The 16,438-nt window shown below is 36.9% G+C and overlaps 1 protein-coding gene and 1 long non-coding RNA gene across 4 annotated transcripts in view; one reads left to right on the forward strand and one right to left on the reverse strand.

Annotated features, from left to right (window-relative positions):
* Positions 1 to 766: 766 nt before the first annotated feature.
* LOC125277049 lies at positions 767 to 5,812 on the reverse strand. Its single transcript, XR_007186800.1, has 4 exons — positions 4,052 to 5,812; positions 2,085 to 2,307; positions 1,875 to 1,965; positions 767 to 905 (listed from the first exon to the last, which is right to left on the reverse strand). It is a non-coding gene; the product is annotated as an uncharacterized LOC125277049 (long non-coding RNA).
* The window catches only part of ptpn20 (protein tyrosine phosphatase non-receptor type 20), a 38,873-nt gene continuing 23,214 nt past the window's right edge, over positions 780 to 16,438 (forward strand). For all 3 annotated transcript variants that reach the window (XM_048205255.1, XM_048205257.1, XM_048205256.1), the window contains exons 1-24: positions 780 to 913; positions 1,006 to 1,166; positions 1,911 to 1,976; positions 2,130 to 2,309; positions 2,405 to 2,480; positions 6,662 to 6,751; positions 7,345 to 7,420; positions 7,517 to 7,670; positions 7,763 to 7,834; positions 7,989 to 8,163; positions 8,296 to 8,431; positions 8,955 to 9,093; positions 9,176 to 9,328; positions 10,047 to 10,232; positions 10,380 to 10,539; positions 10,760 to 11,003; positions 11,099 to 11,199; positions 11,357 to 11,434; positions 11,526 to 11,633; positions 11,715 to 11,831; positions 12,087 to 12,286; positions 13,191 to 13,292; positions 13,376 to 13,469; positions 13,903 to 13,988. In XM_048205255.1, the coding sequence (XP_048061212.1) occupies positions 790 to 913; positions 1,006 to 1,166; positions 1,911 to 1,976; positions 2,130 to 2,309; positions 2,405 to 2,480; positions 6,662 to 6,751; positions 7,345 to 7,420; positions 7,517 to 7,670; positions 7,763 to 7,834; positions 7,989 to 8,163; positions 8,296 to 8,431; positions 8,955 to 9,093; positions 9,176 to 9,328; positions 10,047 to 10,232; positions 10,380 to 10,539; positions 10,760 to 11,003; positions 11,099 to 11,199; positions 11,357 to 11,434; positions 11,526 to 11,633; positions 11,715 to 11,831; positions 12,087 to 12,286; positions 13,191 to 13,292; positions 13,376 to 13,469; positions 13,903 to 13,988 (3,078 nt within the window). In that variant the 5' untranslated portion in view covers positions 780 to 789. The remainder of the gene's footprint in view (positions 914 to 1,005; positions 1,167 to 1,910; positions 1,977 to 2,129; positions 2,310 to 2,404; positions 2,481 to 6,661; positions 6,752 to 7,344; positions 7,421 to 7,516; positions 7,671 to 7,762; positions 7,835 to 7,988; positions 8,164 to 8,295; positions 8,432 to 8,954; positions 9,094 to 9,175; positions 9,329 to 10,046; positions 10,233 to 10,379; positions 10,540 to 10,759; positions 11,004 to 11,098; positions 11,200 to 11,356; positions 11,435 to 11,525; positions 11,634 to 11,714; positions 11,832 to 12,086; positions 12,287 to 13,190; positions 13,293 to 13,375; positions 13,470 to 13,902; positions 13,989 to 16,438) is intronic.

A 16,438-nucleotide genomic window follows, 5' to 3' on the forward strand; every position in this document is an offset into this window, starting at 1 on the left:
AAAAAAGGTGTGTATAGTGAAGTTAATTTCTTTGGTGCATTATGTAGTTTTGTATGTAGAGTTGTATGTACTACTACTAACTGGAACATTCTTTTGGGAAGTGCATATTATTGATTAATTTAGGGATGTACATGCACTTGATATGAAATGTCTCCCCCTGGCTTCCGTCTTGAGTAGTTACAGTTAGACACACTAGACTAGAATAAATGAAAAGTCTTTAGGAAAACCCCTGTATTGTTCAGTATTGTAGCAGGAGAAATGGAGATCTAGATGATAATTAGAATTACAGTAGATACATAAACAGAAATTTGAGATTGAGAAAAAACTGACATTTGGCATAATTTGTGTATTATGCACATTGAACTAGGGAGATCATCAGATCGACTGCTAATGAAAATAAAAAATGTAGTAAAATCTGTATGTTTGTAGTTTTCTGTTCTCTAAAAGTGATCTGTAAATAAATAAAAAAAATAGAAAGAAGTTTATTTTTATGTGTCCTCCACCAGTGATTATGCAAAACAGTTGGCACATTCTTGCCTAAGCTTGTTCTTTTGATAGTTGGAAAAGATAAAAATAGATAATTGTAGACAGATTTAGATTTACGCATCACACATGCTAAATAATGTTTATTACATAATATTGTTATGAAACATTGGTGATGAGAGCAAAGTCCCTGCTGATCACTTTGTTTAGGCTCCATCCTCTTCTTTCAACAGATTTCTCTCCTCCTCCATCAGCCAGTTAGCTTGTGTTTCACCTTCTCAGGTATCTGTCTCGCGACTTCGCAGGATGAGCAGCACGTTTGTGACCCTCGCCGAGGTTCTGGAAGCCAGAGGAGGACCGCTGGAAGAGGACGAGGTTTGGTCCCTCCTGCTGGGCTCGGCTGAATCACTCGTAGACCTTTCCTACAAAGGTAAAATGTTGACCTTGCTGTTAGTTCTTTTTTCCTGCTGGTGAAGAGTGCAGTCCATGCAAAATTAAATGAACGTGGGTTTGTTTTTCTAGGTCACAATATCTGCAACATTATAACTCCTGCATCACTGCTCTTGTCCGCGACTGGGACTCTGGCGTTCAAGAACTGTGCAATGACAGATGAGGTGTGTGCCTTCACAGCCCCAGAGATGCTGCAAGGCCGTGCCATCTCCACCAAGCTAGCCATGGAGAAGGTCAGTTTCATTTAGCGACATCAGGAGGTTATTTTACACTTAACCTGCAAAATCTGCCAAGTCCCTCTACAAACATACTGGCAACAGAATCGTCATTGGCTAGTAAATATATATAACATTTACTAGTCAATATACATTTCTAATCAAATCAGCTTAAAAAAAATCTCCTTCCACAAAACGACAGAAGATATTTTCATACACCCTGATGTTATTGCTCATTCAGTGTTTCTGCATACTACTAATACTGATACGATAATACTAATAAAATTATAATAATAACGACATCAATACGACCGATAATGAAAAAAAATGTGCTAAGGTCTGAGACTGCTGGGCTCGTGAGTATTAATCAAGTTGCTTTAGGTTGCTCGAACTGATTTTTTTTATTTTTTTATTTATTTTAATCTAATTTTATATTAAGCAACATTTTTATTTATTTATTTTAATATAATCTATTTAATAGATAACTAATATTTGTATTTAATCTAATTTATTTCTTTACTTATTTTAATCTAATTTATTTATTTATTATTTAAATCTTAATATTTATTCATTTACCGTTTCTCTAGACATTTTTTCCACAGACCCCCTTGCGGCCCCCTGGTTTGAAAACCCTGTCCTCTGAAATGTAGTTTAAATGTAGAGGGTTGGATTTATTTTACAAAAGTACCCTTTTATATAATTGCACTTTAGTTGTTGAATACTCACAGAAGAGATACTGATGATTTGTGTCGTTTCTTCCAGATAATCGTGTATTCTCTTGGGATGACTCTGTATTGGTCAGTTGATTATCATCTCCCTCAAAACCAGGTCAGTTTCACAGAAATCCGAGTAAGAAATAAGAAAGTAAAGACCGTAAGATTGAGTGAACAAACCGTACCAGTGAAGAATAAGCCAGCTTCATTAAACTTTCATCACCTTTTATCTGAAAATATACTGGAAATGTGTCTTCTGCTTGTTTAGCCCATTCAGCTAAGTGACTCTCTGAATTGCCTTCTCCTGAGCATGTGTGAGGACATGGCCCATCGGCGAGCCAACCTGAACACCATCTTGGAGGTGTGTGAAACGCACCACAAAGCGTCTCTCCTGCCTCCTCCTAACAAAGTCATCAAACAGCTGGTAGAGGATGTCTTCCAAGACTCTGTGAGTTAAAAAAGAGCATTTATACCTCGAACACTTCTCAGTTGATAAATTTAGAAAAATGATAGCCAAGAAGTTCATGAGATCTTCATTTCCAGGTGGATCGAGCTGCTTTAACTGAAAATGTTGTGCAGCTGAGCGGGAAAAGTCAGATGATCAGAGAAAGACTTCATGGTAGGAATACCCCTGAATCTCAAAATCCTGTCCTCTCTTATCCTCTTATAGTTGTGACATTCCTGTAAGAAGTGTAGTCAAATAACTAATAATAATTTTAATGATACATTTTGTAATATTTAGGGGGAAAGCACTGAAGGTTCTTGAAAAACGCATGAACAAATTTGACAAAGTGCACGCCAAAATGAACATGAGGCTATATCTGTGCAACGGTTTAGCGTATTCAGAATAAACTGTGTTATTACAACCATGATCTGAGGGTACCTGCACAGTTTTGGCACAGTGACACCTAGTGGTCGGGAGAAATGTAAAAATAGCTTTTTTTGCTTAAAGGTGCCCTAGAATGAAAAATTTAATTTACCTTGGCATAGTTGAATACATAACATATTGAGTTACATAACAGTCGGGCTCATTACTATGTATGCTCCCAATATTTGCATATGCCAGCCCATGTTCAAGGCATTAGACAAGGGCAGGCAGTATTAACGTCTGGATCTGTGCACAGCTGAATCATCAGACTAGGTAAGCAAACAAGAACAATAGCGAAAAATGGCAGATGGAGCGATAATAACTGAAATGTTCCATGATATCATGATATTTTTAGTGATATTTGTAAACTGTCTTTCTAAATGTTTCGTTAGCATGTTGCTAATGTACTGTTAAATGTGGTTAAAGTTACCATCGTTTCTTACTGGATTCACGGAGACAAGAGCCGTCGCTATTTTCATTTTTAAACACTTGCAGTCTGTATAATTCATAAACACAACTTCATTCTTTATAAATCTCTCCAACAGTGTAGCATTAGCCGTTAGCCACGGAGCATAGTCTCAAACTCATTCAGAATGAAATGTAAACATCCAAATAAATACAATACTCACATAATCCGATGTATGCATGCAGCATGCATGACGAACACTTTGTAAAGATCCATTTTGAGGGTTATATTAGCTGTGTGAACTTTGTTTATGCAAGGATAGAGTCGAGAGCTCGGGAGGGGGAGGAGAGCGCGAGCAATTAAAGGGGCCGCAGCCTGAATCGGCGCATTTCTAATTATGCCTCAAAATTTAATTTAAAAAAAATCTATGGGGTATTTTGAGCTGAAACTTCACAGACACATTCAGGGGACACCTTAGACTTATAAAAACGTTCGATGGCACCTTTAAAACTTCCGAATGGTTTGGCCAAAAAAAAAAAAAAAATCACAAAATTGGTCTCTTTAGATTTGGTATAGCATGCTGAATCAAACGATACCCATTTTTCCCATATCTGCTATTTTGGGCATCAGCCATTTTGAATTTTGTCATAAAATGTCATTTACGAACGCATTGGTGTATTGTTACGAAACTCGGTAAGTGTCATCGGCACCATGCCCTGAAGGTACTCAAACAATTTCAGGGCTGTGCCACCTTGTGGTCAACAATTATAATGAAATTTCAAAAAATTCTAATAGCATTTGATTAATTTTGCCTATTTTAATGAAACTTGGGTCATGCCGAGATACCACTTTTTTTGTCATAGTCGGTTGAACTTCCTGTCCTGTCGTGCCATTTTGATTTTATTTAAAAACCTACTTTTTCAAACTCCTCCTAGACCATTGTTCCAATTTTCATGAAAGTTGAATCAGAACATCCTCAGACCCTGCTGACAAAAAAACAAAACACAAAGAAAACATGGAATTCAAGTCAATTCGTCAAACCTTTCTCATTTAATGTGAGAACAAATTCTATGAACAACACGCCAAAAAATGGACGTGAGGCAGTTGCTGCGTCCGAATTCGCATACTATCTAAATAGTATTCGAAAAAAGAATTAGTATGTCCCAAATCGTAGTATGTTGAAATGAGTATTCCAAAGATACCCGGATGGTCTACTTTTTCCGGTTAGAATTGGAAGTGCAGATCCGTGCACACTTCTAACCGCTAATATTGCCCATAACACATTGCGCTGTGGACGAGGATTCGATTAGAACTACAAATATGAGTACAAAGTGGTAAAAAACTACAAACATGACGGATGTGCGAGACCGACGGTTAAGCAGTGCGGTTAAGATAAAGGGGCTTGAGTGATTAATAATCAGTATCTAACCTGACGAAAAGATATTTATTAAATGTTATCTACATTATATTTCATCTGCAACAGCATTGTGAACTTTTATAAAAATGCGTTTGGTCATTAACTTCTAAATGCATCATTATGCAAAGATGAGGAGAGTTATTGCATGAAAAACCCATGACTGGCAGAGCAACATTTCTCTCCGAAACGGTAGGAAATTAAATTTAATTGAATGTGGAGGATTTTAACTGTGACAAGATGATTGACAGGGTAGTTTAAACAGTTACAGGTTGCGTAACTAAGCGACAGAACGTCCGTTAAAGACGCAATTATGACGAGGTAGTATGTCCCAAAGCTTGCATACTCTTCTGCTACACACTCAAAAGTATGCACTTTTTCTTTACAAAAACAGTACATACTTTTAGGACGTAGTATAAGTAGGCGAATTGGGACGCAGCGATTGTTATGAATATGAAAAATTGTTGCTGTTTTTCTTGCTGCTTATAACTTCCAAACAGTTTGACCAAAAATCTCAATACAAAATCTCAAAAATTGTCACCCAACACTGACCACACCAGGGGTGTGTTTCCTGTACAATGATGTAACTCGCTGATTAACTACCGTAGTAGGCTACGATGCATCATTGGAGAAACTAACCAACTAGTCACGGCTGTTTCCCAAAACCTTAGTAACCTCTCATTTGAACCACATTGGTTCAACAATATAGGACTGTCGTTAATGACATCACAAGCAGGTGTGGGAGTAATAACTTCTGCTAATTAATCTATTTGAGGTTTCACAGCACTTAATGACTACTTGATGTAATGGGTATTTATAGACAGTGGTGGACAAAGTACACAAATCAAGTACTTGAGTAAAAGTACAGATACTCTATTCAAATATTACTCCTGTAAAAGTACTCATTTTTAGTTTTACTTATGTAAAAGTACAAATTACTTGATTTTTAATGTACTTGACTATTAAAAGTAAAAAGTACTGATTGATCAACCCTATTTATTCTAGCCAGCACTAATCAGACTAATAAAAAAGATTAATGCATACATTTAATATTGCAAATAAGCAAACCTTTTATTTTATTACCAACACTTATTATACACTATAAAAACATTAAATGTTAATACACTAAAATACTGATTTAAGTTACTGATAATTCAAGTGTGCAAACAAGTTAAATAATATACCATGTAGTATTTTAAATGGGGAAAACAAAATTTGTTTAAATATGTGGCAACAAATGGTATACAAATAAAAATACAATGTACAGACGTCACATGGGGCAAAATGTGTTAACATTTTAAGAGTAATGCTAGTTTTATATCATTTGAAACTGTTACAACAGTAGGGAAGATGCATTGGCATTAATTTGCGTTATATTGAACCAATTCAGCAGGTTCACTGGAAAGAATCAACTCGTTCACAAATCGGACATCGCTTTTGTGTCTGAGAGGGGGTGGCAATTTCTTCAGTTTGAAATAACGATTCATATATTTTTATGGAATGTAGCAATTAAAAAAAAAGTAAAACTTACAATATTGTGCTTTGGAATGTAATGAATTATAAGTAACATTTTCCTGAAATAAAAATACTCTTATAAAGTATACTTAATTACAGTAACAAAGTAGAAATACTTTTTTACTGTCCACTTTGTTACTTTGTTACAGAGTTTTAGGGTGTCGTTATCTTTGCACGTCAGATCCTTTGCATAACAGGTCTAAGTGGGTGTTGATGCCACATATTTGTCTTAAAATCTGTCCTTAACTAACCGTTTCAGTGGTAATCCAGACGTTGTCCTTGGATTATAATGATTATCCCAAAAATTAAATTAGTAAAACCAACATGTGCGTAAGAAAGAACCACTGCACCAATAAAATAGTGTCCACAATAGGATTAACGGTTTAACCTAAACCTGAACATGGGATTACAAAAGGTTGTAATCAGGCTCAAAGAGCTGATGCTTCAGAGCAAACCTAAAATATAAGCGTTGTGCTAATATGTTTGGCCGCTTTCCAGAGGTCTTGTGCAACCATGTGCAGTATAAACTGCTGTGTGTATACAATGAGCGCACAGTATACATTATGTGATGGTAGTGATCAGGTCTCTGTTGAGCAGGTAAGCGTGGACCATATCCTGGTTATACAGAGGGGAACGGAGCTACAGGAGAGACTCGCAGACTTTCTCTGGACTCGGAGTCAAAGCAAGGTGAGCTCATACACGCCCATTCAAAAGTTTGATGTCAGTAAAAATGTTTTTGAAAGAAGTTTCTTATGCTCACCAATTCTGCATTTGTTTGATCAAAAGTACAGTAAAAACAGCAATGTTAAATTGTTAAATGTTATTACAATTTAAAATAACTTTTCTATTTTTATATATTTTAAAATGTAATTTATTCCTGTGTTGACAAAGCTGAATTTTCAGCATCATTACTCCAGGTTTCAGAGTCACATGATCCTTCAAAACTAATTCAGATATGCTGATTTGGTGCTCAAGAAACATTTCTTCTTATTATACTTTTTCTTTGATGTATAGAAAGTAAAAAAAAAAAAACAGCGTTTATTTTTGGTAACATTATGAATGTTATACTGTCACTTTTGATCAATTTAATGCATCCTTGCTGAAGAAAAATATTGATTTCTCACTGAACCACAATTTTTAACAACAATTTATGTCAGATATTTAGATGTTTATTAAAACTATTGTTGCTGTTGTGTGTAAAATTGCTCAGCATTTAGACGTATAGTATTTATTTAGAGCATTCATTTTAGCTGATTTGTTTTTTTGTTTTGTTTTTTCAGAAATTTCCCAACAACAGAAAACCTGGTCTCTCAGAAGTAGACCTAGTCAGACCACATCCTATCAGGGCTCAAACAGGTTGGTAGTCTTGTTATGCACTTTTAAATTTAATATCAGGCTATTAGCAATTAGTGCTGGTCAGTAATGTCAGTCTTTGATGCTTTGGTATCCCAGAATTCCACTGGGGCTTCACCACAGACGAAGCACAAGTTGTTGGCTGTCCCGGAGCACATGCCCCAACGTTCCCAACAAGAGTGAAGCCCGAGCTTCTAGTCCCTGCATTACTATTAGTGAGTCTGCAGTCAGCCTCTCCCAAAAGAAAGCTAAGGTAATGAGCTTAACATCTGTGCTGTATTACAATATGAATGCTGCATCCTATGCTAATTTAATACTTGTTAATTGTCTATTTTTCAACTGTAGAGTCTCGGACCTGAATTTTCCAGGATGATTGATGAACCTCAAATAGTTTTAGAGCTGCCAGGATCTTTAGTGGTAAACCGCGTTTCCATATTTTTGGTTACATTATATAATGAACTTCGGTTTCAAGCGTTCAGCACTTTTGTTCAGCTTTACTGCATTCTGAGGTTGCAGAGTTTGTGTCTTTGTATATTTATCTCCTTCTCCCTTTCTCTCTCGATCGATACAGTCGAAGAAAGGCAAGTCAGGCTTCTCTCAAAGAGAAGTTTACGTGATCATGCCAAATGAACAGTGTGTGGCAGTGAAATGTGACATCAAATCCCGTGGGAGAGATGTGTTCGACATGGTTGTGGCGCACGCTAACCTTGTGGAGCACTTTTACTTTGGCCTTGCTTTCATTGATGGTAATGTAGTCTTCTATACTGTATGTCATCTTCATGTGTGTTGTTAATGACTGAATGATGATCAAAGATGTGTATATTATCTACACTTTGAGCTGTCTTGCATAAATGATTAATTACATTTTTCTCGTTTAGATGGTGAATTTTTCTTTTTGGACCCTGAGACAAAAATCTCAAAGGTTGCCCCAGATTACTGGAAGAAAGTGGCTTCTGCAACATTTACCGTTTTTCTCCGTGTCAAATTTTTCCCTGATGACATCTCCTACATATTGTATGTCTTTTTTACTGTTTACATTTACTGTATATCATATTTAGATTGTCTGCTTAAAGACCCCTTGACATCAGGCTTTTATCTATGTTTGTTGGGTTTGGGGTCACCTATGTGGTAGGGTACTCCAAAAATAAACTTTTTAGTACATATACACTACCTTTTAAAAGGTTGGTGTCGGTAAGATTTTTTTGTTGAATGAAATTAATACTTCAGCATGGATTCATTAAATTGATCAAAAGTGACAGTAAAAACATTTATAATAGTATAAAAAAAAACCTGTTTTAATTAAATGCAGCCTTGGTGAGCATAAGAGACTTCTTTCAAAACATTGAAAAATCTTACTGACCTTAAACTTTTGAACACATTTAAAGAAGTCTTTCCCTTCCAGGAAAATTAACTGAAGAGAAAACTGCACTTCTCAAGTGATTTCATGGGGTCTTTAATGAACATTATTCCTTATTGTTTGCAATGAAGTCTTCTATTCTAATACTCACTTATTGTTTTTGTCTTATTATTTTAAAAGGCATAGATTTACGCGGCACCAATACTATCTCCAGCTGAGGAGAGACGTTCTGGAGGACAGAGTGTACTGTAATGAGGAGACCGCATTGTTTCTAGCTGCACTAGCACTGCAGGCAGAGTTTGGAGATTATATGCCTGAAGTGAGTCAGATATTAATGAGCATTTTAATTTTCAACAGACCTAACTGGACAGTATTTTGAGAAATCACTCTGACTTTTTCAGGTTTACGGGAAGAACTATTTCCAGATGGAGCAGTACATCTCTAAGAGAGTCATAGAGAAAGTGGCCTTGCCCTGTTTAAGAGAGGAGTTGCCAAGGTTACATGCCAATAATGCCCAGATGCTTCCAGAGGAGGCTGAGTTGGAGTTCTTAAAGGTTCTTTCTTTTGGCCTTAAAAAATAAAACAAATGAATAGGGGTGTGGCAAGATCTCGTGTCACGAGATGATGAGATTTCTCGTCGAGGCGAAAATTAGTCTCGTGATGTTGCCATGACAGACTGTTAGGATGATTAGGAAAGAATATGCCACCGCTACGTTTACATTACGGCTCCACTGTCGTTTTGCTTTGTATTTAAATAAAAAAACATTTAATTCAGTTGGATAACGGTCACCGCCGCTCCATATTTACAAAGTTGCGCGCGATCGCTGAAAGTGAAAGTAAACGCGAGCGCGCATTCAAACGCGCTTTCAATACCCCGCATTTTGAAAGCGGCTCCCTGATGCATGCAAATATCTCTCAATATGTAAGCTATTTTAGGCTGGGCAGTGTAGTTGTAACTAGGGCTGGGCGATATATCGCATGCAATTGTCACGCGCATTTCGTCAGTAAAGCTGGTTCCCTGATTACCGCTAAATCGCCATCACCTGCTTTCAAATGGAGCGGCATTTAATAGCCAGAGCCGTAGTTCACTGACAAGCTACGCAATATCGCGTTCATTATCGAAGGCGATTCATCTGCGATAATGAACGTGACATTGCGTGGCTCACACCCCTACAAATGAACTTTCGGATCAAAATAATTGTACTTTTCTTCAGATATTTGGATGTTGGATCATAGTTGTCAAAACCTTCTATGTCTTTCATGCCTTTATAGATTGCACAGCAGCTACCAGAGTACGGTGTGCTGTTTCACAGAGTAGCCCGTGAAAGGAAACCTATTATTGGAGAGCTGGTTTTGGGAATTTGTGCCAAAGGAATTATGGTATATGAAGTCAAGAACAATTCTCGGATGTTAAGCCGCAGATTTCAGTGGACAGAGACAGACAGTCTGTCGACAAGTGTGAGTTTACGGCTGTTATTTGTGTGGCTAATATTGCATTTTTAGCTCTTTTTTGTTACTTCATTAAATAGAGCTATTTCAAGTTAAAAACACCTACATGATGTTTTGGGTGAAGGTCTTAATCACTTTCTGTTAATCCTGCCATAGAGACGAAAATTTACCATTGAGTGCAGCCCGAGTGGGAAGAAGCACTCGTTTGTGACGGAGAGCTCAAAGATCGCACAATACCTCCTGAACCTCTGCTCAGCCCAGCACAAGTTTCACAGTGAGATGACCTCTCGTCAGCTGACCTACTGTTTAGCCTCAGGTGTGTACAATTATTTGTGTATAAAGTCATTTGTAGTTGAATATACAATGGAGTCCAACAGAAAGCGACACCACTAGTGAAAATGCTTCTATTTTCCATTCTTTTCATGCAAATAGAATTTTAACACACATTTTTTAGTACAAATTATATATTTATCTTTTCCAAAGAGCTTATGTTATGCTTCAATGTTATGCATTATTTCTCTTATCTCTCATTCTAGATGACAACATAGCAAAATATACATCAATATGCCGTGCTCGACACAATCAGATAAAGAGGCTGTCTTGCTCGGAGATTGTGCTCAATAATATTGGTTTGAATGTGTTACCAAACGACTCCATAAGCAAGTCTTGCGATGACCTGTCAGCAAAGATCAGAGTTCGTATTCGGCAACAAAACGAAGTCAATTACATTCCTGAACCAACAGCTCCAAGTGAACTGAAAGACCAAAGCCCAAGCAACAGGTGTGTCAATGGATCCGCTCTGCACATCATTCAAATCCCAATGCAAAATCAAATATGTATTAAAGGCCTATTGTGTTGATCTTTCCTCCTTGCAGCCCACCAGACACTTTCGGGTCTCCAATCTATCGCATCATGTCCAATGTTTCTTTGCAAAAGCAGGACTCAGAGGTTCATTCCACCACCTCGTCTATAAGAGGTTAACAGTTCTTCATGACTGATCTATTGGGAACTGATTATAAACATTTCAACTTAATAACACTCTTTAAACATTGAAAACAACAGTTATTCTCAACATAACATGATAAGAGAAATTGGTATTTCAACTAAATCTTTTTTTTTCTTTCTTTTCTCAGTGGACACACCAACAAGAACAACTCCAGAGAGAGAAATCATCTGTGTTACTTTAAAGAAGGATCCCAAACTTGGCTTTGGTGAGTGAAAATGAGCATGCATCTTATACATAACATGAAGCGTTTGCAGTAAACGGCTCCAAAACTTTGATGTATTACTGTTTTTGCAAAGGTTTTGTAATAGTCGGGGAGGACAACACAGGGAAGTTAGATCTTGGAGTTTTCATTGCATCCATCGTTCCCGACGGGCCAGCTGATAAGGACGGCAGAATCAGACCAGGCAAAATCCTGACTATTTTCCCTCTTTTATGCCAAAAGAAACAAACGAAAGAAGCTGAAAGTCTTTTTCTTTTCTGGTTAGGTGGTCGGCTGATCTCTCTGAATAAAATCAGTCTAGAGGGGGTGACGTTTAATATAGCTGCTGCCATACTGCAGAACAGCCCGGATGAAGTGGAGCTCATAGTGTCCCAACCCAAACGTACGTCTTCATATTGTACCATGTGATTCCATATCTTTACACTATTTCACTAAAGGTGAAGTGTGTCATTTTTTTTATATTAAAAATACATTCTCTTATACCATCTTAATATGCTGAGACAAAGCCATTACTGTATATTTGTGTTTTTCAATTACATTTGGTGATATGAATTTCTCACTTCACCTTTAAAAGGAAGAAAACTGGCAAAGCTAACCACTGTCAGGTAAAATGTTTTCATTTTTTGTTCATGTTCAGAGGATTTTCGGGACAGTAAGACCTCCCTGGCTACAAGTAATTTAGGGATGATGCTGGAAAAAGGCTTTGGCTCCCAAAGCACCCTGAGTGCAGAGTACAGGCCTGTGATGGAGGAGTTGGAGGAGACTCTCTCCAGCATTATGGCTCCTAAAATGGGCAAAAGGCTGCACATACCTGTGGTGCGGATTCTGGATATTCAGGTGTGATTTACAGTGATGCAGCTTGTCCAGATTATTAAAAAAAAATCTGAAATTATGAACCAATACTGATTTTAAAGGATTAGTCCACTTTTAAATACACTTTTCCTGATAAATTTACTCACCCCCCTGTCATCCAAGATGTTCATGTCTTTCTTTCGTCAGTCGAAAAGAAATTAAGGTTTTTGAGGAAAACATTCCAGGATTATTCTCCTTACAGTGGATTTCAATGGCTACCAACAGGTTGAAGGTCAAAATTACAGTTTCAGTGCAGCTTCAAGGGCTTTAAACGATACCAGATGAGTAATAAGGGTCTTATCTAGCGAATCGATCGGTCATTTTCGAAAAAAATACAACCGTTTATGCTTTATAAACAAAATATCGCCTTGAACGTACTTTCCGCATTCTTCATTCTTCATAACGCTTACGCTGAATGTCCTACGCCTTCCCTATTCAAGTTACGGAAAAAAAACGAAACTGGCGCCGCGTTCGTTCCATAAGTAGAACAGGGAAGGCGTAGAACATTCAGCGTAAGCGTTATGAAGAATGCGGAAGCGGAAAGTACGTTCAAGGTGATATTTTGTTTATAAAGCATATACGGTTGTATTTTGTTCGAAAATGACCGATCGATTCGTTAGATAAGACCCTTATTCCTCGTCTGGTATCGTTTAAAGCCCTTGAAGCTGCACTGAAACTGTAATTTTGACCTTCAACCTGTTGGTAGCCATTGAAATCCACTGTAAGGAGAAAAATCCTGGAATGTTTTCCTCAAAAAGCTTCATTTATTTTCGACTGACGAAAGAAAGACATGAACATCTTGGATGACATGGGGGTGAGTAAATTTATCAGGAAAAGTGGACTAATCCTTTAACCAAAATGATTTTTTTTATTTGTTCATCCTATGCAGGATGGGATGTCTAATAATTCTTCTAGCTTCAGCTTAAAGCCAGGTGAAGTAATCTACATGGAGCTCAGAAAGATCAACAGCAGCTTGGGAATCAGTGTTGCTGTGAGTTTTTACTCTGTGTGGCGTTCGTTTCAGTTCTTGAATCTTAAAACGTGGATAGTGATACTGTTGTTTATGATTTTTAGGGGGGAATCAACACTAACGTACATCATGGAGGAATCTACATCAAAAGCGTGATGCCAGGTGGAGCTGCAGATCAAGATGGAAGAATACAGATAGGTTAGGATTCATCATTACCAATGATAAAACATGATTTATTAGTCACACTAAAATAATGTTTTAAAGATCTAATTTTTGTAAGATGAAGGTCTGTAAGATGAAAGGAGTCTCTTGTGCTCACCAAGGCTGCATTTATTTGATAAAAGATATACTGTAAAACAGTAATATTGTGAAATACTGTAATAATTTAATATTTTTCTATTTTAATATATTTTTTAAATGTAAATAATAAATTTACTGTCACTTTTTAAGGGTAGTGGTATGTATTCCAGTTTTTTTGTGTGTGTTTTATGTATATTTGTCTTCTCCTTGATGATGTACAAATATGACTCAGATGTTCCTAACATGCTAATGAGCATGAACATGCATCTCCTGACTGGTTGTGATGCATGACTGGTGTTGACAGCTCAATGATGTGTTGTGTGGGTGACAGGTGACAGGCTGCTGGAGGTGGACGGCTGTAACCTGCGTTCCGTCACACACAGACAGGCAGTGGAGTGCCTAAAAAGGACGGGAGAGGTACTGACATGTTTGCTTTACTTCTGAGCAGTACAATCACAACCGTTTATGTAGTTAGCTGTTGCATATGATTGAGCCTAGTCTAGTCTAATGTTCATAATTCGGAAGTTATGTAAGACTGTTTCTGCTGAAAGTAAAAAATACAAATGCAAATGTGAGATTGTTTAAAATTAGACTTACATTTTATATATATATATATATATATATATACAGTGCCCTCCACAAATATTGGCACCCTTAGTAAATATGAGCAAAGGTGGCTGTGAAAAAAAAATCTGCATTGTTTATCTTTTTGATCTTTCATTCAAAAAATTCACAAAATTCTAATCTTTCATTGAAGGAAAAGAATTGAAAATGGGAGAAAAAGCTCATTATGAAATAAATGTTTTTCTCCAATACATGTTTGCCACAATTATTGGCATCCCTAGAAATTCTTCTGAGTAAATTATCTCTGAAGTATATTCCCATTCCCATTTACATTTTTTAGCACACCAGGGTGACTAGGAGCATGAAATTGAGCAGCCATGACTTCCTGTTCCACAGGAGTACAAATATGTGTAAACACAAAGGCCAAATTCCCTTAATCATTCATCACAATGAGTAAAACCAAAGAATATAGTTCTGATGTGCAGCAAAAGATTGTTGAGCTTCACAAAATAGAAAATGAGTATAAGAAAAAAGCTAACGCATTGAAAATCCCCATTTCCACCATCAAGGAAATAATTAAGAAGGTTCAATCAACTAAAGATGTTACAAATCTACCTGGAAGAGGATGTGTGTCTAAATCGTCCTAATGTGTAGTGAGGAGGAAAGTTTGAGTGGCCAAAGACTCTTCAAGGATCACAGCTGGAGAATTGCAGAAATTAGTTGAGTCTTAAGTCTCAGAAAGCCTAAAAAAATTATCAAACAGCACCTACATCCCCACAAGTTGTTCGGGAGGGTTTCAAGAAAAATCCTTCTTTGCACATCCAAAAACAAACTCCAGCATATTCAGTTGTCAGACAAGACTGGAACTTCAAACTGGACCGGCTTCTGTGGTAAGATGAAACTAAAAAAATAGCTTTTTGGCAGCAAACCCACCAGATGGGTTTGGTGCACACATGGATAAAAAGTACCCCATGCCCACGGTTAAATATGCTGCTGGATCTTTAATGCTGTGAGCCTATTTTTCTGCTGGAGGTCCTGGACATCTTGTTCAGATACATGGCATCATGGATTCTATCAAATACTAACAGATGAAAAATCAAAACCTGACCACTTCTGCTAGAAATCCAATAATGGGCAGTGGTTGGATCGTCCATCAGGATAATGGTCCAAAACAAACATCAAAACCAACACAAAAATGTGTCACTGAGCACGAAATGAAGCTTCTGCCATGGCCGTCCCAGTTCCCTGACCTGAAACCTAAAGAAAATGAGTGGAGTGAACTGAACAGAAGAAGCACCAACATGGAGATTCTGTATGGAGGAATGGTCTCTGATCTCTCCTCAGGTGTTCTCCAAACTCATCAGGCATTATAGAAGAAGACTCAGAGCTGTTATCTTGGGAAAAGGACATTGCAATAATTGGGTGCCAATAATTGTGGCCAACATGAACTAGAGAAAAACATTTATTTCATAATGAGCTTTTCCACCCATTTTCAATTGTTTTACTTAAATGAAAGGTTAGAATTTTGTGAATTTTTTGAATGAAAGATCAAAAAGATAAACAATGCAGATTTATTTTCACAGCCGCCTTTGCTCATATTTACTAAGGGTGCCAATATTTGTGGAGGACACTGTATATATATATACATATATATATATTACATATATTTATATATATAATATATATAATTAGCTTTTATTTTTGTATTTCCAGTTTTCATTTTAATTTTAGTTTTTAAATAATTTTATGGCCTTTTGTAATTTTTAATAGTTTTTGTTTTGTTTCCTGTAGATTTCTGTTTAGCTTTAATTTATTTGTATTTCAGTTTTAGTCATTTTAGTACTTCAACTTCATTGTTTTTTCAGTTTTATATAAGTTTTTCATCTAATATTTATTTATTTAACCATTTTTAAATAGTTTTAGTTGGCAATAACAACACTGACTGCAGAAACATACATGCAAATGAAGTGAAGACTTATACAACTGACAAGCATTTTGACATGTGAGTCAGTTCAGTCTGTTGTAGCAGAGCACTTGCATTAAGTTTTGTTTTTGCAAACAGTTAAAGAGCAGTCGCATTCGTTTAATCTTACCCGACATATTGAGAAGTAACAGCCGTAGATTTGAACTCAAGCACAAGGGCGAGCCAGAGGTCACAATATGTCTGAAGGGCCTCTGCCCCTTCCTTCAGCATGTCAGTTGCTTTAGGACAACAGAACCAGCAACCTCTCTGTCTTAAGGGTTCTCAGACTGCACAAATGAGAGATCTAAAGTGACACATGGTTGTGAAAGCATATGTGTTG

This window comes from Megalobrama amblycephala, linkage group LG10 (assembly GCF_018812025.1).
Source record: "Megalobrama amblycephala isolate DHTTF-2021 linkage group LG10, ASM1881202v1, whole genome shotgun sequence".
In the NCBI taxonomy this organism is placed as follows: Eukaryota; Metazoa; Chordata; class Actinopteri; order Cypriniformes; family Xenocyprididae; genus Megalobrama; species Megalobrama amblycephala.